A 27,030-nucleotide genomic window follows, 5' to 3' on the forward strand; every position below is an offset into this window, starting at 1 on the left:
TGGCATTACTAGTTGGGGAAAGTGTCATGGCAGTGCTTGGTCAGAACAGACTGGAGTACTCATCTATTGAGGCTTTATGGGTGGAACTGAGTAATAGGGAAGATATGACCATGTTATTGGAGATATATTACAGACCAAAGAAGTCCCAATGAGAGAATGTGTGATTCTTGAACTGCTATTAGGGAATGGGACAGTGCAGGTTACAGAAATTTATGTAGGGGAACACTCTGCATTTAGTGATTACATTGCCAATAGTTTTAAAGTAAATATGCAAAAAGATAGATCTACTCCATGGGTTGAGATTCTAAATTGAGAAAGGCCAATGTTGGTGGTGTCAGAAAGGATCTGGCAAGTGTGGATTGGGACAGGCTGTTTTCTGACAAAGGTGTAAAGGTACACAGGCAGTCAAAAGTGAAATTTTGAGAGTATAAAGCTTGTATAAGCTTGTCAGATTAAAGGTAAAGATAACCAATGTAGGGAACCTTGATTTTGAAGACCTATTGGGGCCCTGGTTAAGTAAAAAAAGGAGGTGCATAGCAGGAATAGGCAGGTAGGAACAAAAGACGTGCTTGTGGGTTATAAGAAATACAAGATAACACTTAAGAAATAAATCAGGAGGGCTAAAAGAAGACATGAGGTTGCCTTAGCAAACAGGGTGAGGGAGAATCCTAAAGGATTCTACAGAAATGTTAAGAGCAAAAGGTTTGCAAGGGACAAAACTGGTCCTGTGAAAGATCAGAATAGTAATCCATGTGTGGAGCCGAAAGAGATGGACGAGATCTTAAATGTTTTTTTATTTGCATCTGTAGTTACTCAGGAGATAGGCATGAAGTCTATAGAAGTGAAGCAAAGCGGCATAATTTTCATGGACAAGCACAAGGAAATCTGCAGATGCTGGAAATTCAAGCAACACACACAAAATGCTGGTGGAACGCAGCAGGTCAGGCAGCATCTATAGGAAGAAGCGCTGTCAACGTCTCAGGCCGAGACCCTTCATGGACCCTATACAGATTACAGAGGAGGAGGTGTTTGCTGTCCTGAGGCAAATTAGGGTGGTTAAATCCCCAGAGCCTGACAAGGCATTCCCTCGCACCATCTGGGAGACAAGTGCAAAAATTGCCATAGTCCTAGTAAAGATATTTAAATAAACCTTAGCAATGTTGTTCTGCTGCTTAGTAAAGGCTCTAAATATAAACAGGGAAAATATAGGCAGTGAACTTGACATCAGTAGTGGGAAAGTTACTGTAAGGTATTCTAAGTGACCATATATATGAGTATTTGGATAGACATGGACTGATTAAGGATAGTCAGCATGGCTTCGTATCTTTCCAATCTTCTGGAGTTTTTCAAGGAAGTTACCAGGAAAGTGGATGATGGCAAGGCAGTGGATGTTGTTTACATGGACTTTAGTAAGGCATTTGACAAGGTCCCACATGGGAGGCTGATCAAGAAGGTTCAGTCACTCAGCTTTCAGGACAAGGTAGTAAATTGGATTAGACATGGCTTTGTGAGAGAAGCCCGAGAGTGGTAGCAGATGGTTGCCTCTCTGACTGGAGGCCTGTGACTCATGGAGAGACCCAGGGACTGATGCTGGGTCCATTGTTGTTTGTCATCTATATCAACAATCTGGATGATAATGTGGTTAACTGGATCAGAAAATTTGCAGATGACACTAAGATTGGAGGTGTAGTGGACAGAGGGGAAGGCTATCATCACTCGCAGACTGGACCAGCTGGAAAAAATGGCAAACAGAATTTAATGCAGACAAGTGTGAGGTTTTGCACTTGGATAGGATCAACCGAGATAGACCTTACTCAGTGAACTCTAGACTCACACTCACATGGAGGAGTGTGTTAGAGAAGGATCTGGGAATACAGGTCCATAATTCATTGACAGTGGCATCACAGGACAAAGCTTTTGGCCTTCATAAATCAATGTACTGAGTACAGGAGATGGGATGTTACGTTGAAGTTGTATAAGACATTGGTGAGGCCAAATTTGGAGTGTTGTGTGCAGTATTGTTCACCTACCTACAGAAAAGATGTAAATCAGTATAATAGAGTGCAGAGAAACTTTACAAAGATGTTGCTGGGACTGAAGGACCTGAGGTTTAAGGCAAGATTGAATAGGTTAGGACTTTATTCCTTGGAACGTAGAAGATTGAGAGGAGATTTGATGGAGGTATACAAAATTATGATGGGCATACATGGGGTAAATACAAACAGGCTTTTTTTTCGACTGAGGTTAGGTGGGACTACAACTAGAGATGATGTGTTAAGTGTGAAAGGTGAGAAGAGAAGGAAACGTCTTCACTCAGATGATCGTGAGAGTGTGGAACGAGCTGCCAGCAAAGGTGTAGATGCAAACTCGATTTCTTCATTTAAGAGCAGTTTGAGTAGGTACATGGTTAGTAGGGGTACGGAGGGCTAAAGTCGTGGCCCAGGTCGTTGGGAATAGGCAGTTGAAATGGTTCGGCACAGACTAGGTGGGCCGAAGGGCCTCTATTCTGTACTTTAATATGGCTCTATGACGTCGGAATTGAATTCCGACCTCCAACCTATAATAGTGTCACACTAAGCACGAAGCTGCTGTGGACTTCACCCTGGGTGATGGGAAGGGTCCTAGGCTCAACATTCTTGTTATCACACTTTATTCTTATCACAACAATGTTTGAATAAGGTGTACGTAGTTCCCGTGAAAATACGGTCTTTGACTTACCATTCCCGCCATCGTGACCAGAAACATTTCTTTGTGGATTATTTTAACTCCCTTTGACCTCAAAGCCCTGACTTTCGCCTTCCCTCAATTCCTCCAATTTTCCTCCAAGTGCTGCCTTTAAGGGTTGCTCCACTTGCGATGCCAAGAGAGCCAACAGGACTCCCTTTAATTGTGTTGAACTAAGCTGTTTACATGTCCCTGATTCAATATCTCATCAACTGGACCGTTCCACCCCAACCTGGATTAAATCCCTGGATGTGGAAACCATAGAAAGGGTGCAGTGGAGATTTACAAGGATGTTGCCTGGATTGGGGAGCATGCCTTATGAGAATAGGTTGAGTGAACTCAGCCTTTTCTCCCTGGAGCGACGGAGGATGAGAGGTGACTTGATAGAAGTATACAAGATGATCAGAGGCTTTTTCCCAGGCCTGAAATGGCTAGCACGAGAGGGCACAGTTTTAAGGTGCTTGGAAGTAGGTACAGAGGAGATGTCAGGGGTAAATGTTTTACGCAGAGTGGTGAGTGCGTGGAATGGGCTGCCAGCGACATGGTAGAGGCGGATACGATGGGGTCTTTTAAGAGATTCCTGGATAGGTACATGGAGCTTAGAAAAATAGAGGGCTATGGGTAACCTTAATAATTTCTACAGTAGGGACATGTTTGGCACAGCTTTGTGGGCCGAAGGGCCTGTATTGTGCTGTAGGTTTTTCTATGTTTCTATGCGAAATTACAGAGCGAACGTAATAATTCCCTGGTCTATGGTGTGCCAAGGTGTGTGCTGTTCTGTCGACCGCAATGATAAACCTTAAATATCTTGCGTCGGACTTGCGCTAACAAGTCCATAGGTTCTTCGTTCTTGTGTCAAATCTGGTTAATATTATCAGTTTGTAGCGATGGAAGGAACAAGTCATTGCTCTCGTGAGGCACCGTATCCCACAATCAAATTAACCATAAGGCAAGACATTCACCAGTCTTGCACATATTTATCCCGCATGCCCCTCTTTTCTGTAGTCTTCAACACCCTTGTCATTCCTTCCTATTCTGTCCTCTGCTCGCCTCCTGGGGCCGTGGTAGTCTTAGGGCTATGGACAGCTACCGGATGCCACTGCACTATCAGGTTCTCATATGTAAAACCTGCTCATACCTCAGTGAGAGAGCCTCAGGACAATCACCATGTCGAGTTTTGGAGTCATATATACTGGCACTCCGGCTGTCAGGGTTCCAACCCTTGTCCGTTAATGTCCTTATTCTGATGAGATCAGCATCCTGATCCCTTGGCTTTGCTCAATCTTCCTGGTGTGCTTTAAACTTTACATGCTAGGATGCATTTTTGAATTGAATTGAATTGACTTTATTTCTTACATCCTTCATTTATATGAGGAATAAAAACCTTTATGTTACATCTCCATCTAAATGTGCAATGTGCAATTTATAGTAATTTATAATTAATAGTATGTGCAGCAGGACAGACAATACAACAGAGAAATACAATTGTATCAGCATGAATTAATCAGTCTTATGGCCTGGTGGAAGAAGCTGTCCCGGAGCCTATTGGTCCTGGCTTTTATGCTGCGGTACCACTTTCCGGATGTTAGCAGGTGGAACAGTTTGTGGTTGGGGTGACTCAGGTCTCCAATGATCCTTTGGGCCGTTTTTATACACCTGTCTTTGTAAATGTCCTGAATAGTGGGAAGTTCACATCTACAGATGTGTTGGGCTGTCCGCACCACTCTCTGCAGAATCCTATGATTGAAGGAAGTACAGTTCCCATACCAGGCAGAGATGCAGCCAGTCAGGATGTTCTCAATTGTGCCCCTGTAGGAAGTTCTTAGGATTTGGGGGCCCATACCATCTGAAGTGAAAGAGGTGCTGTCGTGCCTTTTTGACCATACAGCTGGTATGTACAGACCTCGTGAGATCCTCGGTGATGTGTATGCTGAGGAACTTAAGGTTGTTCACCCTCTCAACCCCAAATCTATTGATGTCAATAGGGGTTAGTCTGTCTCCATTCCTCCTGTAGTCGACAACCAGCTCCTTCTGTTTTTGCAACATTGACGGAGAGGTTGTTTTCTTGACGCCACTGTTTCAGGGTGGTGACTTCTTCTCTGTAGGTTGCCTCATTATTTGAGATTAAGCCAATCAGTGTAGCATCACCAGCAAATTTAATTAGCAGATTGGAGTTGTGGGTAGCGACAGAGTCATGGGTATACAGAGATTAAAGGAGGGGGCTTAGGACACAACACTGAGGGGCACCTGTGTTGAGGGCCAGAGGGGGAGAGGTGAGGGAGCCCACTCTTACCACCTGCCAGCGATCTGACAGAAAGTCCAGGATCCAGCTACACAAGGCAGGGTGAAGGCCAAGGTCTCTGAGCTTCTTGTTGAGCCTGGAGGACAATATGGTGTTGAACACTGAACAGTGTTCTCACATGAGCATCCCTCTTCTCCAGGTGTGTAAGGACAGTGTGTAGAGCTGTGGCTATTGCGTCATCTGTGTCAGTAGGTGAATTGGAGGGGGTCCGGTGTGGGTGAACAAACATTATTCATAATACAATTCATATAATCCATCTAAACATTATTCATAATAAAGCTATTTACAAGAATAAACCATGCAACACCTTCATTCTTACATTCATAGTCAATATGCTAAGTAGTGTTCTATTACATTTCTTAAACCAATAGGACTGTGATTTGTTGAGTTTTGGCTTTGTTGGCTGGTTCGGGGACTGACTTAGCCAAATCAGTTAACGTGGCATTCTCCTTTCAAGGGTTACCACTTTCTCAGTGAGGGTGGCCACTCATTGCCCTGCTGCCTGATACATGCCATATGTCATTTTCCATTGCAAGCTTACTCTCCTCCTAAATGTGAAACCCTATCTCATTGCACACATCCATACCAGGATGCACTACTACTCTCCATCTCACTACTCCAGTGCAAGAGAGGGCAACACACGGACAATATGGTGATCAGTTCTCCAAAACGATAGGTGTTGTCCATACACCCCAGTACCCAAAACCTGTCCCTCCAGGGAGCGTGTCCTGTTGTTTGCAGAACATTGTGCTGAATCCTGCCAGCTATACCAATTTGGTAACAGATAAATTTAAATTCAGCTTCTATCTAGTCCTCCTTCCTCTATTTCTCTTTTTTTTATTCTGACATCTTCCCCCTGCCTTTCCAGTCCTGATGAAGGGTCTTATCCCAAAATGTCAACTGTTTATTCATTTTCTGTGTGTTGCTTTTAAAATTCATACCTTGTTCTTTCCTGATTCAGCAGCAATATGTATCTGCAAACTAAGAGAGTACCACACATGGGTTAAAGGTCATAGGGACCACTTTATCAGTTATATAAATAATAAAATACAGAAAGGAACAAATCATTCTTAACAAAATATAGGAAGTAAAATAATACTTAAAAATGAAGCAATTAATGTCGACAGCCTTACTCGCAAATTTCTTTGTCAGCACCATCATAACCCAGCCTTATGGATGATTCCCCATTGCACAAAGAAATTGCCCCCTATTATAGACTAAAATAAAATAAAAATCTATCATAATTTTTACCCCAATACTTTTCCCAGTGTGATCAGCCTATACTTTCTTACTTCTCACAACCTTTTGTGAAAGCATATAACTTAGAAACTCAGACAGCAATTCTGCAAGATAACATTCTTCACCTGTTTCCTTGAAGAGAAACCACATTCCAAGGTGATAACATTTTGCTGTACAAACTTCAATTTTGAGTTACACATTTTAGTATATACCAAAGGGGAATCAAATTTAACTCATCCCTTACAGGCCAGGGGATAGAAAACTCACAAAGTGCATTCCTGGTTTTGAAGAACTGTCACAATTTTAACACCCGGAAGACAATTTGCAGGCAAGCAGTAGATTATATTTAAAGGTTTCAACTGTGTTCTCGTCTTTCCCACTTCTGGAATATTGGTTAGCTGGTCTGCCTATAAATACTTGCTTTAGTATTTTTTGACTTAAACTAGAAGACACAAATTAGGTGATTTGGCCCATTGAATCTGCTCCATAAGTCATGGCTAACTTATTATCCCTCTCAAGCCCATTCTTCTATCCTCTCCCCATAACCTTTGATGCCCTCACTAATTAAGAACCTATCAACCTTTGTGTTAAATATACTCAATATAGTGGTAGTTAATAGTGTTATTCCTATGCCACTCAGTTAGCCACTACTACATGGGAGGAATTCGCATACTATACATGCAGGGCTAATAAAGTTCAGTTGAGTATCCTGCACGCTTACGTCCTTATGTGCTCTGCACTATCCCTCAATAATGAACATAATATGGTGTCAGAAGTGGTTGATCACTGATGAATTGGTGCTACAGACCAAGTGAGATCCCCAATAAGAAAGAATTTATAGTAAGACTGTTCTTGTTCACATATCTTCGAAAAAGATCCAGAGACTTATCACCCTAAACTACCTGTGCTAGTTGCTAAATGTAAAGGGCTAGGTTTGCCAGGTAGCACCTTCAAGCTAAGGTTGCACCTTCAAAAGTGGATACATTGTAGTAATCTGTGGGCCACTAGCCTGTGGAAGTGCACAGAGAAACAGACACAGCAGAGAAGTCAGTTAGACTCCCAGGAAGAGAAAACAAGATTTTTGTAGTCCAAATAATAAAATTATAAACAAACAAATGGGAAAATGGTGCAAACATCTGCAGTACCTACATCTACTTACCTATTAAAGCCACCCAAGTCATTTGATTTCTCTAAACCAGGGGACTTCAAGAGATGGCTCAGATGCTTTGAGAGATTACTGTTTGCAAGCAATCTTACTCTGGCTTTCTATGAGCGTCAAGTAAGCACACTGATATACTGCATGGGTGACAAAGCAGATGACATCACAGTTGGATTAGGACTTACAGATTGTCAGATAAAAGAGTACAAAACAGTGCAGGACAAATTCAAAGAATATTTCATGGGAAAGTGAAATTTGATATATGAAAGGGCAAAGTTCAACTCCAGAAAACAGGGGCTAAATGAAAGTGTAAGTGATTCCATTACAGCATTGTATGTCCTGTCAGACAACTGTGCATATGGAAATCTGAGGGATAAGCTCAGTAGGGATAGGATTGTTGTCAGGCTACTAGACACCAAATTGTCAGAAAGACATCAGTTACAGGGAAATCTCACACTAGAGAAAGCTATTACTATAGTCAGGCAGAGTGAAAATGTTTGCTAACAACAGGCAGAACTCCGGCACAAAAACGATGTTGAGGTAAAGTTAAAAGCTGTACAAGAGGAAGGATACAACCAAGGTACAGTCAGAAAGACAACAGAAAGAGGTGACAGTAGAACTGAGCTCAAACAAAACAAACAAGCAAAACAAAGAGCATGTAAAATGTCCAACTGCAGGAGATACCGCAGGTCTTCATTCCATGTCAAAATGCTCCGTCCAGCAAAAGAAGTGAAATACAGAAGAGTGGGCTATAATAAAAAAGTGTCACTCAAAACCAGTTCTTCAGGAAGTCAATGAAGATCATGATTCAGACAAAGAGAGAGCTTTCCTTAGGGCTCTAGATTCAAATAGGCTAGTGTAATATGGTTCCGTTCCAAATTGAGGCAGCAACATTCAAAATAGACACTGGGACAGATGTCACAGCCATCCCAAATATCCGTAAACTGGTGAAGAAAACAGACATTACACTAAACCCAACAAGGAAAGTGCTCATGGGGGCCAGGGAAACATAAGCTCAGTGTGAAAAGAATGTTTACCATTTCCATTCATAAAAATGAGAAACAGTTAAAAGAGGATGTTTATGTTGTTAGAATCTCTTTTCAGCATTACTGGGATGACATGCCATCCAGAAGCTGAACCTCATTGCAAGGTTAGATTTGCTAAATAATGTTCAGTGACAGGAGAAGTATCTGGACTTCCAGATATTGTATCTGGACAAGGTTTCAAAGGTACATTTAAAGTCAGAGAAATATATACGATAACAATCCTGAAATGCTTTTTCTTCACAACCATCCTGGGTTTACTAAAAGAAGTGTACCACAGACTGACACCCTACTCTCTGACCACAGTGAGGTCAGAGTAGTCTATCCTGACCTCCAGTCCCTTTGATGAGCAAAGTCAAGCTGTACTTTAGAGAATAAAGGCGCTTGATATCATCACTAAAGTGAATGGACCTACTGATTGGTGTGTGGACATTGTTACTGTTCCCAAGCTAGATGGCATAGTGAGCGTTTGTGTTGATCTAACAAAACTGAATACTGCAGTGAGACAGGAGAAGTTTATTCGGCCCTCTGTGAGCTCACGTTGTTTATGGTATACTGGTGAAGCAAAGTTCTTCACCAAACTACATGCAAACTCAGGGTTTTGGCAGATAGAAGCTCACAACCTTTGTCACACCATACGGACGTTGTACCTTCAGGAGACTCCCTTTAGACATCTCATCAGCCTCTGCACTCTTTCAGATGAGGATGAACTAAATTTTGGAGGGAATGGAAGGAGTAGTCTGCTCATGGATGATGTACTCATCTTCGCAGGCTCAAGTGAGGAAAATGACGAGAGTGGAAGCTGCCTTGGATAAATTGAAAATGGCTGGAATTACCCTGAACAAAAAGAAATGTAAATTTGAGAAGTATGAGGTAAAGTCCTTAAGCCATCAAGTGTCCTCAGGGAGAGTGCAACCAGATTCAGACAAACTGGTAGGAGTTCGGAACATGGAACAACCTACGGATGTATCTGCAGTTCTTGGCATGGTAAACCTGTGGAGAAGTTCATTCTCGATTTGGAGAGAGAACAAAACCACTACGTGACCTCCTCTCTCAGAGAAAAATTTGGACCTGGGACGGTGAAGAGAAGGCATTCTCATGATTTAAAGCAGAGTTAATCTCTCTGCCAATATTGATGTTCTTTGATCTGAACAAAACAGACACATTCACCATTCTTGATGGTTTGCTGCTAAAGGGCTCTAGGCTCATCGTTCCTGCTTCCATGCATGCTAACGTTATCTGTCAAATCCACCAAGGACATCAAAGCATTGAAAAATGCCGCCTAAGAGCAAGGCTATCTGTGTTGTGAGCACACAGCTGGGAGATTATGACAGGCAATGTGAAGCATTCAGAAAACTGCACAAAAATCATGTTGACTCTCTGCCCCACAGAATTCCCTGATATTCTGTGTCAAATTGTAGGCACAGACATTTTCTGAAAAGAGACAAACATCTTCCCACTGTGGATTACTACCCATTGAATACTGAGGTGCCAAGCTGTCTTCTACATCCTCAGCAGCAGTTATACAGCACCTGAAAGCTGTATTCATTCATCAGAGAATACCGGAGACACTTGTGTCAGACAACTGTTCCTGATTCAGCTGCTCAGAATTCAAAGCCTTTGCTAGTGACTATGAGTTCAAACACCAGACAAGCAATCCAAAGAATCCCCAAGCAAATTAAGAAGCAGAAAGAGCATGCAAACGGTTAAGAGTTTTCTATGGAAGGCAAAAGTCCCCTACAAAGCACTGCTAGCTTAATACTCAACAACTCTTGCAAATGACTACAGTCCATCAGAGCTGTCAATGGGCCAGAGACAGAGAACAAGCCTTCCTGTTCTTTCATTCCTTCTCCAACCTCACTTACTGGACAAAGTGAGACATTTTGAGATGACAAAGCATGAGAAAATGAAGAACATGCCTCATCTCAGATACAGAGCAAGATCTTTGTCACCGCTCAGGAGCAGCAAAGCTGTTTGTGTTTCAGGCCAATTCACCAAAGGACTGGCAGTATGCACCAATGACTGCACCTGTTCAAGAATCTTCATCTGCTCCAACACTTCCAGAAACCTACACCAGATTGGGCCATTTATCTGTCCCACCACAGAGATAAAATTCATAGCCTAATAGCTTAGGGCAAGTGACTAAAGAGGCAGAATAATCCTCTCACTTTGCCAGAGTGTTCAGGTAGTCTATCCTGACCTCCATTAGGATTTAGTGATTATCAAAAAGAGTTCTCATGTTGAAAACGTTGCATAAATAAGACCATTCTTTAACAAAAAGTATTGGTGAAAAAAGGAGGAAAACAAAGAGAAAGACAGTGATAATGTTGGTAATTCTTTTATACATTTGTTACACATGTATTATGCATACTACTGTGCTTTACACCCTGGTCTGGAGAAATGGTATCTCATTTGTCAGTATAAATGTATATAGTTAAATGACAATAAACTTGGCTTGAAGGAGCACACATAACATGCAATAGTTAAAGTGAACTGCATCGCTCAATTTCAGTGACCGTAGTTTCAATTTAGTTCTATAGACAAGAAGTACATATCTAGTTTTTCTTTTGTTTACACGAAGGGGAGATGTAGTAGTAAATAGTGTTATTCCTTTGCCACTCAGTTAGCTGTTCCCACATGGGAGGTGTTCACATACTGTACAAGCAAAATCATCAATAAAGTTCATTGAGGATGCTGCATACTGGCATTGTGATGTGCTCTGCACTATCCCTCAATAATGAACACAACACTCAATGACTTGGCTTCCACAGCCATCTGCGGCAATGAATTCCACAGATTCACTGCACACTGGCTAAAAAAAATCCTTCTCATCTCTGTTCTAAATGGAAATCCCTCTATTCTGAAGTTGTGCCCTCTGGTCCTAGACTTACCCTCTATAAGAAACAGCTTCTCAACATCCTCTCTACAATAGGTTTTAATGAGATATTCTCTCGTTCTTCTAGACTCCACCCCAGAGCCATCAAACACTCTTCATACTTTAACCATTTCATTCCCAGAATAATTCTTGCAAATTCTTCCTCCCGACCTTATCCAATGCCAGCACATCTTTTCTTAGAAAAGCGGCCCAAAATAAAGCTCTTGAAATGAATGCTAACATTGCATTTGCCTTTCTTATCACCAACTCAACCTGCAAGTTAACATTTGGGGAACCTTACACAGGATTCCTAAGTCTCTTTGCACCTCTGATTTTTAATTTTCTCCCTGTTTAGAAAATAGTTTGTGTCTTTATTCCTTCTACCAAATTGCACTTCCCCACACTATATTCCATCTTCCACTTTCTTGTTTATTATCTTAATCTAAGCCCTTCTGAAGACTCCCTACATGCTGTCACTATCTGCCCCTCCATCTTTCATTGTATCATCTGTAAAGTTGGCCACAGAGCTAACAATTCTGTCATCCAAATCATTGACATATAATGTGAAAAGCAGTCCCAAAACCATCTTCTGCAAACACCATTAGTCACTGGCAGCCAACCAGAATAGGCTGCTTTTATTCCCATGTTTTGCTTCCTGTCAGTCAGTCAATCTTCTATCCATGCTAGATTCTTTTGTTAAATACCATGGGCTGTTATCTTGTTAAGCAGCCTCATGGGCAGCAAATTTTCAAAGGCCTAATGAAAATCCAAGGAAACATCCAAGCAGCACACACAAAATGCTGGAGGAACTCAGCCAGCCAGATAGCATCCATGGAAAATATCCACTGATTCTTCTTTGTTTATTCTGCCTGTTACTTCCTCAAAGAATGCTAACAGATTTGTGAGGAATGATTCCCCCCTTAAAGAAACCATGCTGACTTTGGCCCACTTTATCATGTGCCCCCCCCCCCCCCACCAAGTATCCCAAAACCTCATCCTCAATAATGGACTCCAACATCTTCCCAATGTCTCATCAAAGTAAATGGCCTATAATTCCCTTTCTTCAGGTCCTTCCATGAAGAGTGGAGTGACATCTGCAATTTTTCAGACCTCTGGAACCATTCCAGAGACTGGTGATTCTTTAAGATCAATACCAATTCCTTCACAACTTCAAAGAACTCTGGTTACCTTCATTATTAATCTTTTCTCTGATTACTGCTTTCTGAAAACTTCCCAGTTCCTCTAACCTTCCACTAGCTCTGACTTCCCTTGTCAGTCACAGTTGGCATCCTGATTTTTGAATACTTCATCAATGGGATGTTATCTTTATTCTAACAATATTAAAATTGTTCAGTTTGGTTCGCTGATTGAAATGTCTGCAAGCATTGTCAGTTAACATGTTGTATTGATCAAGTGACGGTCACCACAAACACAAGGCTGTGGTAGAGCCAGGTTCCTTAAAATAGACACCAGATCAAATCTGATATGGACAAGGGCCTGTGGAATGGAAGAGTTAAGTGAATTTTAATTATTTAAGTGGTCTTGTTTTTCATGTTGAGTTTTAATTTTGTTTTTCATTTAAAATACAGGACAGAAAATATATCTTTTGTCAAGCAGTATAGCAGGACTGAGCACTTAGGAAAACTACATCTGAAATAAGTATGGACAGTGATTCCAGATAGTGGATTAGTACAGGAAAAAAATCCCAGTGATTAATTAGGGAGGTTTAGTCCATAAAAATGACCGTGTATACTTGCATAGACTGTTCTGGTCTTCTCCTATCATTTCGCATTTCCCCCTCCCCCTACTACTTTCAAATCTCTTAGTATCTCTCTTTTCAGCTAGTCCTGATGAAGGGTCTCGGCCCAAAACGTCGACAGTGCTTCTCCTTATAGATGCTGCCTGACCTGCTGTGTTCCACCAGCATTTTGTGTGTATTGTTTGAATTTCCAGCATCTGAAGATTTCCTCGTGTTTACATACTTGTGCTGGCTGGAGGGTCTACATCTTCTATAGGAAACAATCTCTTTCCAGATGTTATTTGATGCCTGGTTCTTGAGTCAGCCAGTTCAGATTCAGATGAGCAGAAATTCCTTCACTCAGGGAACTGTGGCTACACATTATATAAGTATATTCAAAACTACAACTGCCTTTCGTTTTATGGTTTGTTTCAGTCAGAGCATGTGTTGACTCAAGCATAATCTTACCGAATACCCAACTAACAGTATTATCATTGCAAATCTTTTATATTTCATGTGAGCATGAAAATGTAATACTTTGCAGGAGCATAAAGTAACATTGTATCCAAACAAAGCAAATAATGCAGAATAGTTGTAGAATGCTTTCTGCACAAAGCACTGAACAATTTTAAGACAGTAGTAATACAAAGTAGTCCAGAATAACCATATTAAATAAAAGATAGTTGGTGTTTCATCATATCTTAATATTTCAGTATGGTATTGGATTCCTATGGAATGTATTAATCAAAGGTAAAATGGCATACAAGCTTGAATCCGGTACATTAGAAGAGAGGAACCATCAGCATGTAGTCTCAAAGCCGATTCTTCATCTAATCCTACTTAGTTTCCTCAATGGAGCACATGGGAAGAAAAACCATGAATTGCTGCTTCCCCTGGGAAGGCTAATTGGCCCCTGTGTATCTTTCATTAATCTATGAGTAACTGCAGTGAGAAAGGATGGGCAATGGAGATGGAAAAATAAACAGAAGGTCAACATAAACAGCCCTTCCTGAATGCTCCTTTCAGCAAGGAGAGTTTCTTTCCCAGTAGGTTTCTTGACACAGTATGTAGATAAACCTACAAGAGGAAATTGTACTTGATTTGGTGTTGGGAAATGAACCTGGTCTGGTGGCTCATCTTTCAGTGGGAAAGCATTTTGGAGATTGTGATCATAATTCTATCTCCTTTACAATAGCATTGGAGAGATAGGAACAGACAAGTTAGAAAAGCGTTTAAATAATAATTGGGACGATGCTGAGGATGTTCTACGAGTCTGTGGTGGCCAGTGCTATCATGTTTGCTGTTGTATCCTGGGGCAGCAGGCACCAACAGAATCAACAAACTCATTCATAAGGCCAGTGATGTTGTAGGGGTGGAACTGGACTCTCTGACGGTGGTGTCTGAAAAGAGGATGCTGTCCAAGTTGCATGCCATCTTGGACAATGACTCCCATCCACTCCATGAAGTACTGGTTAGGCACAGGAGTGCATTTAGCCAGAGACTCATTCCACCGAGATGTAACACTGAGCGTCATGGGAAGTCATTCCTACCTGTGGCCATCAAACTTTACAACTCCTCCGTCGGAGTGTCAGGCACCGAGCCAATAGGCTGGTCCTGGACTTATTTCCACTTGGCATGACTAACTTATTATTATTTATGGTTTTATATTGCTATATTTCTTTACCATTCTTGGTTGGTGCGGCTGTAACTAAACACAATTTCACTCGGGATCAATAAAGTATGTCTGTCTGTACGGGGAATTATGAGGCTATCAGGCAGGAAATTGAAGGCGTAAATTGGAAACATATGTTTTCAGGGAAAAGTATGTAAGAAATGTGGCAAATATTCAGGGGATATTTGTGTAGAGCTCTGTATAGGTTATGTTCCAATGAGACATGGTCAGTTATGGTAGGGTACAGGAACTATGATGTACAAAGGTGTAATAAATCTAGTTGAGAAGCTTACAAGAGGTTGGGAAACGTTAGAGATCTAGGAGATTATAAGGCTACTAGGAAGGACCTTAAGAAGGAAATCAGGAGAGCCAGAAGGGGCAGGCAGGATTAAGGAAAACCCAAGGCATTCTGCAAGTATGTGAAGAGCAAGAGGTTAAGATGTGAAAGAAGAGGACTGATCAAATACGACAGTGGGAAAGTGTGTATGGAACCAGAGGAAATAGCAGAGGTACTTAATGAATACTTTAAGTATTCACTATGGAAAAGGATCTTAGTGATTGTGATGACTTGCAGCAGACTGAAAAGCTTGAGCATGTAGATATTAAGAAAGAGGATGTGCTGGAATTTAAGTTGGGTAATTCACCATAACCAGACAAAATGCACCCCTGGCTACTGTGGGAGGCGAAGGAGATCGCTGAGCCTCTGGCGATGATCTTTGCATCAATGGGGACACGAGAGGTTCCAGAAGATTGGAGGGTTGCAGGTGGTATTCCTTTATTCAAGTAGAGATAACTCAGGAAATTATAGACCAGTTTGTCTTACCTCAGTGGTAAGTTGATGGAGAAGATCCCGAGAGGCAGGATTTATGAACATTTGGAGAGGTATAATATGATTAGTAGTCAGCATGGCTTTGTAAAGGGCAGGTCGTGCCTTATTGAATTTTTTGAGGATGTGATTAAATACATTAAAGGAAGAGCAGTAGATGTAGTATATATGGATTTCAGCAAGGCATTTGTTAAGTTGCCCTATGCAAGGCTTATTGATAGTAAAGAGGCACGGGATCCAAGGGAACATTATTTTGTGGATCTAGAACTGGCAAAGTGTGGTTGTAGACAGGTCATAATCTGCATGGGGGTCAGTCACCAGTGGAGTGCCTCAGGGATCTGGTCCAGGACCCTTGGTCTGTGATTTTTATAAATGACCTGGATTAGGAAGTGGAGGGATGGGCAAGTTTGCCAATGACCCAAAGGTTGGAGGTGTTGTGGATAGCATGGAGGGCTGTCAGAGGTTACAGAGACAGTGATAAGATGCAAAACTGGGCTGAGAAGTGGCAGATGGAGTTCAACCTGGTTGAGTGTAAGGTGGTTCACTTTGGTCAGTCAAATGATGGCAGAATACAGTATTAATGGTAACACACTGGCACTGTGGAGGATCAGAGGTATCCTAGGGTTGACTGTGGTTAAGGCATATGGCACATTGGCCTTCAGCAGCCATGGGATCAAGTTACAGGTATATCGGACTCTAGTCAGACCACATTTTTGGTAGAATGTGGGAACTACAAAGGGTGCAGAGGCTATTTACAGAGATTTTGTCTGGACTGGGGAGCATGCCTTATGAGAATAGGTTGAGTGAACTCAGGCTTTTCTCCTTGGAGTGACAGAGGATCAGAGGTGATCTGATGGAGGTGTATAGAAACATAAATTAGGAGTAGGCTATTTGAGCCTGCACCACCATTCAGTATTATCATGGCTGATCATCCAACTCAGAACCCTGTACCCACTTTCTCTCCATACCCCCGATCCCTTTAGCCACAAGGGCCTTATCTAACTTCCTTGAGTATAGCCAATGAACCAGACTCAACTGTTTCCTGTGGCAGAGAATTCCAGATTCACCTCTGTGTGAAGAAGTACAAGATAGAGGCATTGTGTGGATAGGCAGAGGCTTTTTCCCAGGGCTGAAATGGCTAGCACAAAGGGGGCAGCTTTAAGGTGCTTAGAAAAAGGTCACGCTTACAGAGATGTCAGCGTAATTATTTTTTCACAAGAGTGGTGTGTGTGCAGAATGGGCTGCCCTCAATGGTGGTGGAGGCAGATACAACAGTGTCTTCTAAGAGACTTCTGGATAGATAAATGGAGCTCAGAAAATAGAGGGTTATGAGTTACCCTAGATAAAATCAACTTTTAACTCCCTACGAGTCCCTGCAGTATTACACAAGGTTGAACTATTAAGGACATATTAGATTTCTAAACCTTGCTGTGGTTTTACACAAAACTCAACTGTCAAGATCTACACTTGGGACTTTTATATTATTCAAGCACATGTTCTGTATCATTCTACAGGGCTCCATAATGTTAACAAAATGGTGATGTTAATGCCACACAAATCAGATCTTTGTAATTAAGTGGATTTTTTTTGTTGCCATGGTCCAACAGTTTGAATAGTAAGAAGTCACAAGATGCAATTCAGTTACTCTACAACTGGGCACTTGCACCAGAATGAAGGTGTAATATTGCAACCCTGGTTAAACCCATCCATGTACGTGACCATTAATAGCCCATTCATAAAATGTTGGTAACATTCATTATTTCAATACAGCTAGAGAACAGGGAAGAGTGAAGAACTTTTGTTTTTAACTAGCACCAAATTAATAAAAACAATGTAGAGAATACAGAACAATCCCCTTTAATTTTTATTTTACATCCCTGTATAAATGTGCAGTAAATGCAGAAACATCACCCAATAGTTATTGGTGAAAAGAGATTAGGACTGTTCTACCATTTGAACTTAACATGCTGTCCTTTAGCTCCTAATTGCTAGGTGGCAAAGCATCACTAGATCAATACCATTGTAGAAATATTCTTTTACAGCAGAAACCAATGTTAGCAGTTGCAGTGTAAGTAAAGGAAATCTCTTCATTGCCGTGACTTCCAATGCAAAAGTGAATTCCCCCACCAAAGTAATATATCAAATAGCATCGATATCTATATCCTCCTCTTCTTTTGTCTTAATGGTTTTCAGAGTTTCCACTTTCACTTGCCTTGCAGAGCTGTCATAAACCACCTGCAAATTGAAACATCAGTATATCACTAACAGTTTTAAAAAGCATTGATGCATGCAAATACTTCATGATGCACAGTAAGAATCAGTTTGAGAGCTGTAGCTATCGACAAATGTACTTAAAATTGTTATTGCCAACTATAATCTCAGTTACAAGAAATAAAAGCTGGTCAGGTATTCCCAATTACCTCTACATCTTTATCTTCATCATTGTCATCATCATCATCATCTTCTTCGGATTCCTCTTCTGCTTCTTTTAGCCACTTAATGAAAGGATCAGCTTTTGAATGTATCTCTTTGGCAAGTTCCTTTGGGACATACTTCTTAGATACCTATGCAGAAACAGATTGAACTGTATTACCTAGTTCTATTCAAGTTAACCTAATCAAGTTCAAAACATCACTACAAATAGTTCTCCCATAGAATAGCTCACAGCTAAAATTGTTAAATTGCTCAGTTAGAAACCACTGCAATAAAAAGGAACATGTTGCTGTACTACACCTACCTTTAAAAACTTTAATGGAGAACCTCGTAACAGAAATCACTCCATATCCCAACTTTACTGTAATTAAATCTTACGAAGGAGCTCTTAATACCAAATGGTTTTCAAACCAAAATTGTGCCCGCGTGATTGTGCACTGGGTTGAAGGAAATATTGGTATGATGAGAACTGACTTTAGTGTCAGAATAAGTTGGTCATTTTCAGACTCAGTAACATCTTTGCTGGGACACCAGTTGTCTGGAATCTATTCAATATGTTTATAAAGGGACTAAATGCACAAGATCTAAAGACACTGAAGATACAAATAAGTGTCAAACAGTAAGGAAAGCCTAGAAACCATATTTCAAGTACTGCAAGTTTCATTTCCAAAAGTAATTTAGGGTTTCTTCAAAATGGAGGTGCTGTAAAAGATCCCTAAAATGAGAGGGCTGTCATGTGAAGTTGATCCTATATGGTCTCTGGTTTTGCTGAAACAAAATTGCTAGGGAGCCAATCTACTGAATACTCACTTTCTCAGCCCAGGCAAGGATGACCTCCTCTTCAAGAAGATCAGCATCATATAGTTCCTTCAGAACATGTGGAACTTTTGGAAGCAGTTGGTCCCGATGTATCTTTACCAAACATTCAAAGCCTCCAAGTAGGTACTTCTGGGCCTTTTTATTGCCGTGGCAAAACTAAATCAAGAAAAAGAATGTCATTCATGAAAGTAAATCAATACCACTAATTTTAAAGAGGATTAAAAAAAACTTACACGCAAGAAATGTCGTTTGTATTTCTTGATCTGCTCCCTTATGTTCTCATCAAAAAGCAGTTCACTCAATATAAGGGGACCCATAGCAATGACATCCAACCGTTCAGCTTCTGATAGAAGCTCTTTATCAGCTGAGTCAATAATTCCCTCTTCCTTTTTCATCTGTGGAAGTGTAAAAAAAAATGGTTTAGTCCTCAAAACATATCAGGAATGACCACTTCATCCAATCTAATATTTAGACTTCCTGGATATGGAACACTATTGCAAGAAACCTCAAACAGAAAATCAATCAATGATTGGCTAAATTAATAAAAAAAAGATGAGAACTTATGTATTTTACATGTTAAATTCCATTCCTAACTACAAGTTGGCCACTCAACTGTTCTACCATGAAATAATGGCTGACGTTCCAAAGTCTATTCCTTGCACCCCACACCCTCCAGCAAATTTAAAACTTCAAATCATTTAGGAAGCATGCATACAATTACCTTGACAAAGTTGTAGAATAAGTTCACCCTCTCTTCCAAGGTTTTCCCCAGGTCATCACTAAGTGTCAAATTTTTGGCATGGTCACTGATTTCACCCATCCGACGTCGCTGGGCCTCTTCTGTAGTTTCTTCACACCAGTCTTCATCATCATCCTCACCATCCTAAGAAATTTAATAACCACACTGTGAACTTTCAATATTCTAAGGGTAAATGATCTAACAACTTCAAATCTTTCAAAAACTTAGATGAACAAAAATATTACCACTGCTTCCGGAGCATCAAATTCATTATGGGTGGACTCAGAATTGGACACTGATCCATTCTCTTTATCCTTGCCCTTCTTGTTTTTCTTTTCCTTTTCTTTCTTGGCTGAACCACTGTCCCCATTTTCTGCAAGATAAAAATTTTTTACACTAAGGACTTCAATTTAAAAACTGAAGATGAAATTCTGCATTACCCAAATTCAAACTCACCAGGTGGATTTTTTAGAATGAATGTGCAGAGCTTGTGACGCGTGTCAAGCATGCCTCTGTATCCACAGGCTTTACAGGAAATACCAATAGTTTGTTTCTTTGGATTGACATGCTAAAAATGAAAACCACAATTGTTTAAAAATTAAAGATGCCCAACTGTCAAATACAGTCTGAAGATGCAAGCAAAAACAAGTTTTTCACTTCAAAGCTCAAGCAAAGGACACGAGATTGTAAACTTCAAAAGCATAATCTTTAAATTTAAAAAAAATTAACACTCCTCACTAGGTTAAATTTTTTTAAAATTCCGAAATCACTTACCAGGTCAGTTTCAGGATTTTCACACTCATTACAAAGGACAAATTTTCGAATGAATCCATCCAGCATGTCTTGCAGCTTATTCGCCTCATGGGATCCATTCACAATATAACGATCATTCTTTGAATCAAACTGGGTCTGAGCTCCCAGCTCACAACCAAAAAACTTGGTGGGATCTGCAAGGCAAAATGTAGGTACAAAATTTTCAGCCTTTAAGTATTATTCTAGCTGGTAAGATGTTTGAAATAATAGCCTAGTTCATAAACTGAAAATGCTAGCAAAAGACTTAAGCAACATTACAGAAATATATTTCATCCAAAAGTGCAAACTCTTTCAACTTTAATCTTAGAGCTGAAACCTTTTCTGCGATAGAAAGCAAAGTAGAATTTTTCCAACCAATAACAAAGGATGTAAAAACATTTAAATTGGCTGGAGCTTCTGATCATTTGCTAGTTATCTTACCAAGATGTCAGATGTGTTATGTCAATCACAAATTCTCTAAACAGAATTGAAAACATTCCATACGGAATCAGCAATAAAAATTAATGTCTTGTATGCATTTTCCTCCACTTTAGAGCATTCTTAATGGGCTCGATCTAACATTTAAGCAACAGATAAATTAAAGCACTGGCATATTAAATTTGTGGATTTTGGTCAATTGGTATTCAGAGCAGTTGTTTATTTGGGACAAATAAAAAACAACAAGAAAAAAAAACCAGGACTCCCTTTGTATTTTTGGAAGACTTAAATAAAACTATTTCACTACCTCAAGTAAGGAACTAAGTATTTAAAGGTATCAAAAATGTTACAATGGAGGTATGGAGGATGTAGCTATTGAAGGCATGTACGAAGGCAGTCCAGTATCTCCGGAACATCTGTCTGTGCTAAATTTGTTTACAGTCAATTCAAAGACTGACCGCGACAGTGAAACCCGTGTGGGGGTAGTTGATAAGGAGTACCATGACTACATCTGTGTCTTATGTCCTTTGATTTCCACGAAGTGTGGTAGAACTGCCTTCTTGGCCACTGGAACGCACTGCACTGTTGAGCTCATCTGCCCAGTTCTCTAGAGCGGACTTCACATGCTAGAATAGACATGTCCCGATTTCACTGGGGTATGAGGTCCATCGGCTACCCTCTCCTGATCTAGCCATTCTGGCAAAGCAGTTTACTGTGGTGTGGCCACTGATGTATGCAAACAGCTACTTGGAGCCACTGGTGAAAGCTGAGCATCCATTTGGGAACTAAAGGTGAGTAAGCTGCCCCAGAATTATCCTACTGGAGCAGACAACAGTGTACACTCAATGAATTCCACCGTCAAAAACTATTAGAAACTAAGTTTTACTGTTCTGTAGTAGTGTTGGTAGTGTTCCAATTCGTTCTGTCATTTTATTTAAATACATAATTACTCAGTTGAACAGTAATTAGCTAATTGGAGCAACTGCTTAATTGGACCAACACATACAGGTCCTGAAGTGTTCCAATTAACCAGAACCCATTATCAGCACTTGGATAAACCTCCAGAGACCTGGAAACCGAGGGCAAAACCCTTTCCAGCTGTGCTTTCCACTGCAAGAGCTCTGACTATTTATGCCTATAACACTATAATCTCAGATGTTGTGTTTGTTGCATGGGACAATTTGTTGCATAACAGCCATTATCAAATTGTGCAGGAGAAAGTCAGCATTCCAGTTCACAAATGTAAACATTAACAAGAAAATCTGTAATGATGAACAGAGGTTAATCGCAAGCAGAATCATACACTACAAAGATATAATGAATGTTACAACTTCACTAGCACTTACACGTTGGAGGCCGATTAAGCGCCTTAGCAACGTCAACCATGTTGACTATTACTGTCTTTATTCCATTCCCTTTGCCCTCGACCTGGAGAAATAAAGAAAAAGCATTTTAGCGTGGAATATCAATTTTGCTGTGAATGCCATCGAAGTAGTAATCTACTTTACCTTAGCAATCAGACGGGGCATTTTGTACCGATAGAACTGATCGGAAACACTGCGGTTGACGTTGACAGCCATTCTGGTTTACTATTAGATTTATGAGTAAAGTGAAAAGATCTTTGAATGAAATTTTTGGGTATCTTCTGTCTGAAGAAGAATGGATGACATAAACAATTGCAAGTGTACTCGGTCTCTGACATGAAAAAGTTTGCGCCACTTAGGCTGCAAGTTCCCCACTTGTTGGTTAGGTTTCCCCGACACAGGTACCAAGGGCTGCGCAACAGCTCTGTAAAACAAAAAAAAACTTGGCATGAATTGATAGACCATTCAGTATTTACTCCACGTATTTAACCAAATTTTGTTATCACGAAAAACTGGGACCACGAATGAGTAACGTCATTGTAAAGGTCAGCAAGGAAAAAAAAACGTGGCCCACGTTTATATTCTTAACCTTGAGCCTATGTGTGGGAGTATTACAGAATAATGAATGTCGCAATCCCTTAAAGTCACAAGTGAACAATTATACAAAAATAACGACCAAATTAAAAAAGAAAACATTCATTCACAAGGCAGCCTCAGCGCAGCAGCAAATGAATGCCAAAAAAAGGTTATACAAGCACATCTAAGAACGAGGAAGGATTCGCTAAAGCGATATTTTACGGCTCGAATATACAATCCACTCATAATTCACTGTCAGTTATGTTCGAGTAAAACAGATAGATTAATTAATTAAATGCAACTAGTGTTTTTGGGCAGAAATAGCAAAACAATATTACACGACGACGACGGGGGGGGGGGGGGGGGGGGAACGCAGCCGAGTGCTGAGTCATTCCTGATGCCGCAGCCTCCGCAACACGTGAGTCATTGCCAAGCGTGGCCATGCGTTTAGTCAGCAGAGAGAAAAAAAATGCAGAGATTCCGAGCACATTGTCAGACTGAATAATCTGGCCGGGCGAGGGGCTGAGCCCGTTGCGGGGAAGGAGCCGCGGTCGGCGGGGCGCAAAGCGAGCCGCCTGGCGCATAGTGCGTCACACGGAGAGGCTGGAGCGAGCCCAGCTGGGGCCGCAGGACGCCATCTTGACAAGCTCCCTTCGCCCTTCGCTCGCACCGCCACCCCGGCCACCTTCGACGCCACTACCGCCTTACCGTTTTCACAAAACAAAGACATAAACACACGCCTAATCGCTCTTGGATATGAACTACTGGACGGCACGTCACGGTGCCGAGGCGCCGAACACCTTCTGGGCGAAAGAAATAAAAAGCCCTTCCGTGGAGCGAGACGCCCTCGTTTGCGGGAATCTGTCGGAAACAAACAGCAGTGGTCAGCGTGAACCGTAAATGCCCGCTCTCTCCCCGTTGCCCGCCAGGTAAATTGTTAACCAGCTCTGCCTCCCCTCTCCGCTTCCATCCCCGCGCTCACCTCCACGACGCTAACCAACAACCAAAAAAAACGCCTTTCCGTCCTACCCCCAGCTAGCTGCGGCTCAGCCTAACTTGATAGGGCGCGGAACCCGCCTCAGCCCTCCCGCGATTGGGCGGTGTGCAGTTACCACGTAGTTCATTGGGAAACTGTCGCCGGTTCGCTGAGCTCCGTGGTCCAGTTGACAGTCATTCAAAATGACATCATAGCATGTGTTCTTCAAGATAGGTTGAGGGAAAAGCGCGTGAAGGGCGACATGCTCTCGCGGTAGCGGCAGCCCGTTTCCATTGGCTGAGGGGTTGTAGGTCTACGTGCTTCAATAGCGATTGCATCATACGCGTGAGAGGTTGTGAAACTAAGGACGATTGTCCTGTAATTGTTGGGTGAGGTGGCTCAGTTCATGTTTCTAGAATAATCGGCCGTGGTGTTGGTAGATCCTTGCAGCGCCCGATCTAAATAGCTATCGAATTCATCTGTACTGAAAAGATTCTCACAATTGAAATGTCATAATTGCTACGTGTAGAAAGAGCGTATTGATTTCTCAGTGAAGAATAATTAACCATGATATATTTACACTGCGCTCACCTAGAACATTTCGAGGAAGTCTAAGAATACCTCTCACTGGATTAAGCACATTTTAAAATATCGTCACTGTTCTTTCGAATAACTAATGAGATCATTGACCATTGTTCGTTCAGAAATAAATATTGGATGTTTAGAAATCTCTCTCTGGTGCCTTATATATTTTGCCACCAAATAATCTCATTTTAATTTCTGATCTAAAAGTCCGAATATCCGTTAGAAAGCTCCAGAATATATTTTTAACTTTTATTTCAACCTATTATCAAAATTAGATGAATGCTCAAGTAAATAATTGTCTGATTAGAGTAATATGCTGGTTGCTAACAACTTATGACAGCATACTTAACTGCTTTTTGTCTTCTATGAGACAGTAGCATGTAGAATCCAATAGAAGTGCTTCAAAGCCTTAGTTATGGAGGTCAGAGGTGAAGTGTCTTGGATTGGAGGAGTGTGTGCGTGTGGTGGGTGGGTGGGTGGGAAATGGGCTTGTTCTGTTGTTGAACATTGTTGGCATTATATGTTGGCGCTGTGTGGTTTCACTTGGTGCCTGCCCTCATCACATCCTTGGGTATGTTGGCTCTTAATGCAAATGATGAGTTTCACAGTATATTTCAATGTACATGTGATAAATAAATGAGTATCTGAATCATAAAGGCCCTCTGTACATTATCAATTAGGGTCATGATGAGATCCTGGAAAATGTGAATAACTTCCTGTATTACCAAGAGCAGCCTCTTGGTAAAGCCAAACATTGATGCCAGCATAACCAACCTTTAATCATGTAAAACAAGGGGTGTTTGAAGATCAAGAAATTGTATGAGATTCATCATCCCTCTTTCTGAACTGCCAAAGATTCTGTAAGCAAATGTGCATTAAAAATAGAGTTGAATCTGACTATACACAAATAAGACAAAAGAAAATCTATATTTCAATTTGTTCTCATTACCTTACAAAATATTATACATTTTCAATATTGTGAAGAATCCTTAGTACACTCTAATCCAGTGCAAATATTATTCATGACTGTTTAAATTCTATTGTTTATTCTTTTCCAAAAAGTGATATTTTAGTTTAACTTGGTTTCAATGCTGATAATATGAGTTTTGGTAATTTTGACCTTTTTTTCTTGTGAATCAATTTTACGTGTAATGGATTACTTGCCACTACATATTCTGTAGAACTTCTGGTTTAATCTTATGTTAGTTTTCTATTGCAGTATTTTTTTTCACCAGTGTGCTGATTTTAGATGTGCTGACTTCATAGTAGAAGGAAGGAAGAAAAACTGGTACATTGGATATGGGGATATGCTTACTTTCAAATTGAACTTTATTGCTTTCTTCCACTTTACAGTAAGAAGGTAAGCTTGAACACTGCTGCTATGAAGACACTTTCTGAGAATCACCAGTGACCTTTACTATTTTGTATCATTTGAATACAGTGAGAAATAATGTTATCATTTGCAGTGTTTAGAGCTTGTATGAAGAAGAAATAACCTTGGAATTTTAATAATACAGTACTGTGCAAAAGTTTTTGGCACATATATAAACCTAGGGTGCCTATGAGTTTTGCACAGTATTGTAGTAATTTTATGTATTGCACTGTACCACTGCTGCAAAAAAGAAAAAAAGCAATTTCATGACATACGTGAATGATGATAATCCTGATTCTGATTTGGGTCTCTATTGTGGACTGAGAGTGGGAGGGGGACAGGAAGAGGGGAATCATGCTTGGGAAAAGTAGAATGGAGAGGAGAGGGAACGGGGAGCACCAGAGAGACATTCTCTAATGATAAATAAGCCAATTGTTTAGAATCAAATGGCCTTGCCTGGTGTCTCAGGGCTGGGTGTATCTGCTCTTGCACCACCCCCTTCCCTGGTACTCCTTCTCTGCCACCTGACCCACAGCACTCCATCCTTGCCATTCCAAACATCTTTTGCTCCTGCCAGGTTTACAGACTTGCTCTCCACTCCATATTGACAAATTTACTGTGTAAAAGTCTTAGGCATCCTAGGTACAAATATGTGCCTAAGACTTTTGCAGACTACTGTCTTCCAATAAAATGTCTAGCAAGGCCAAGCTGAGTAAAATCTGTGAGTGTCAATATAAAGACAATGCAATTAATGCATCTAAAATGGAAATGATAACACTTCTAAATATTACTGTCACTTCTGAAATATGTTTCTAAAGTATTTAACTCATTTTAAGTACCCAATTTTAATGTATGTCTTTATTATATATGAATGACATGATTGTTTTCATTCAGCATTCAATAGTTCAATAGTTCCATTTAATATCAGATAATGTATACTATATGCAACTTGAAATTCTTGTTCTTCGCAGACATCCATGAAAACAAAAGAGTGCCCCAAAGAATGAGTGACAGTAAAAATGTTAGAATCCCAAAGTTCCCCTACCATGTCCCGATTCTTCATATAAGATTGGAGCTGATCATAATTGTTCACTATTTCCAAGTGCATCAAAGTATTACCAACCTTATAATGTCAACAGCATGATTTTCTTAAAAGGCAGGAATTCAGGAATTTTTCTCAGGGTTTTTAGACTTATTATCCTGTATGTTGGAATTCAGTTTTAAGATTGATGTCATCAATTTGTCTATTTGGCCCTTCTGGCATTACTTTCCTTCTGGAGAAATATGGAAGTGGGCTAAAAGATTGAAACAAGATTCTGCTGGAAATCACTATGACATCATAATTAAAGTGGCGACTT

General features: G+C 40.7%; 1 protein-coding gene across 1 annotated transcript; it reads right to left on the bottom strand.

Moving 5' to 3' along the window:
* Positions 1-17,419: 17,419 nt before the first annotated feature.
* eif5 (eukaryotic translation initiation factor 5) lies at positions 17,420-23,615 on the bottom strand. Its single transcript, XM_059958679.1, has 11 exons — positions 23,448-23,615; positions 22,308-22,587; positions 22,146-22,227; positions 20,344-20,516; positions 20,026-20,137; positions 19,815-19,942; positions 19,552-19,713; positions 19,064-19,225; positions 18,822-18,986; positions 17,999-18,142; positions 17,420-17,813 (listed from the first exon to the last, which is right to left on the bottom strand). The coding sequence occupies exons 2-11, from the start codon at positions 22,377-22,379 to the stop codon at positions 17,718-17,720; spliced, it is 1,296 nt and encodes a 431-aa protein (XP_059814662.1). The 5' UTR covers positions 22,380-22,587; positions 23,448-23,615; the 3' UTR covers positions 17,420-17,717.
* Between the last annotated feature and the right edge of the window lie 3,415 nt (positions 23,616-27,030).

Source organism: Hypanus sabinus, chromosome 2 (assembly GCF_030144855.1).
Source record: "Hypanus sabinus isolate sHypSab1 chromosome 2, sHypSab1.hap1, whole genome shotgun sequence".
Classification (NCBI taxonomy): domain Eukaryota; kingdom Metazoa; phylum Chordata; class Chondrichthyes; order Myliobatiformes; family Dasyatidae; genus Hypanus; species Hypanus sabinus.

Coding starts and splice junctions, on each gene's coding strand:
- eif5 (XM_059958679.1), bottom strand. CDS start 22,379: ATGGCTGTCAACGTCAACCGCAGTGTTTCCGATCAGTTCTATCGGTAC. Junction 22,228..22,307: donor TGCCCCGTCTGATTGCTAAG/GTAAAGTAGATT, acceptor TTATTTCTCCAG/GTCGAGGGCAAAGGGAATGG. Junction 19,943..20,025: donor CATTCTAAAAAATCCACCTG/GTGAGTTTGAAT, acceptor TTTATCTTGCAG/AAAATGGGGACAGTGGTTCA.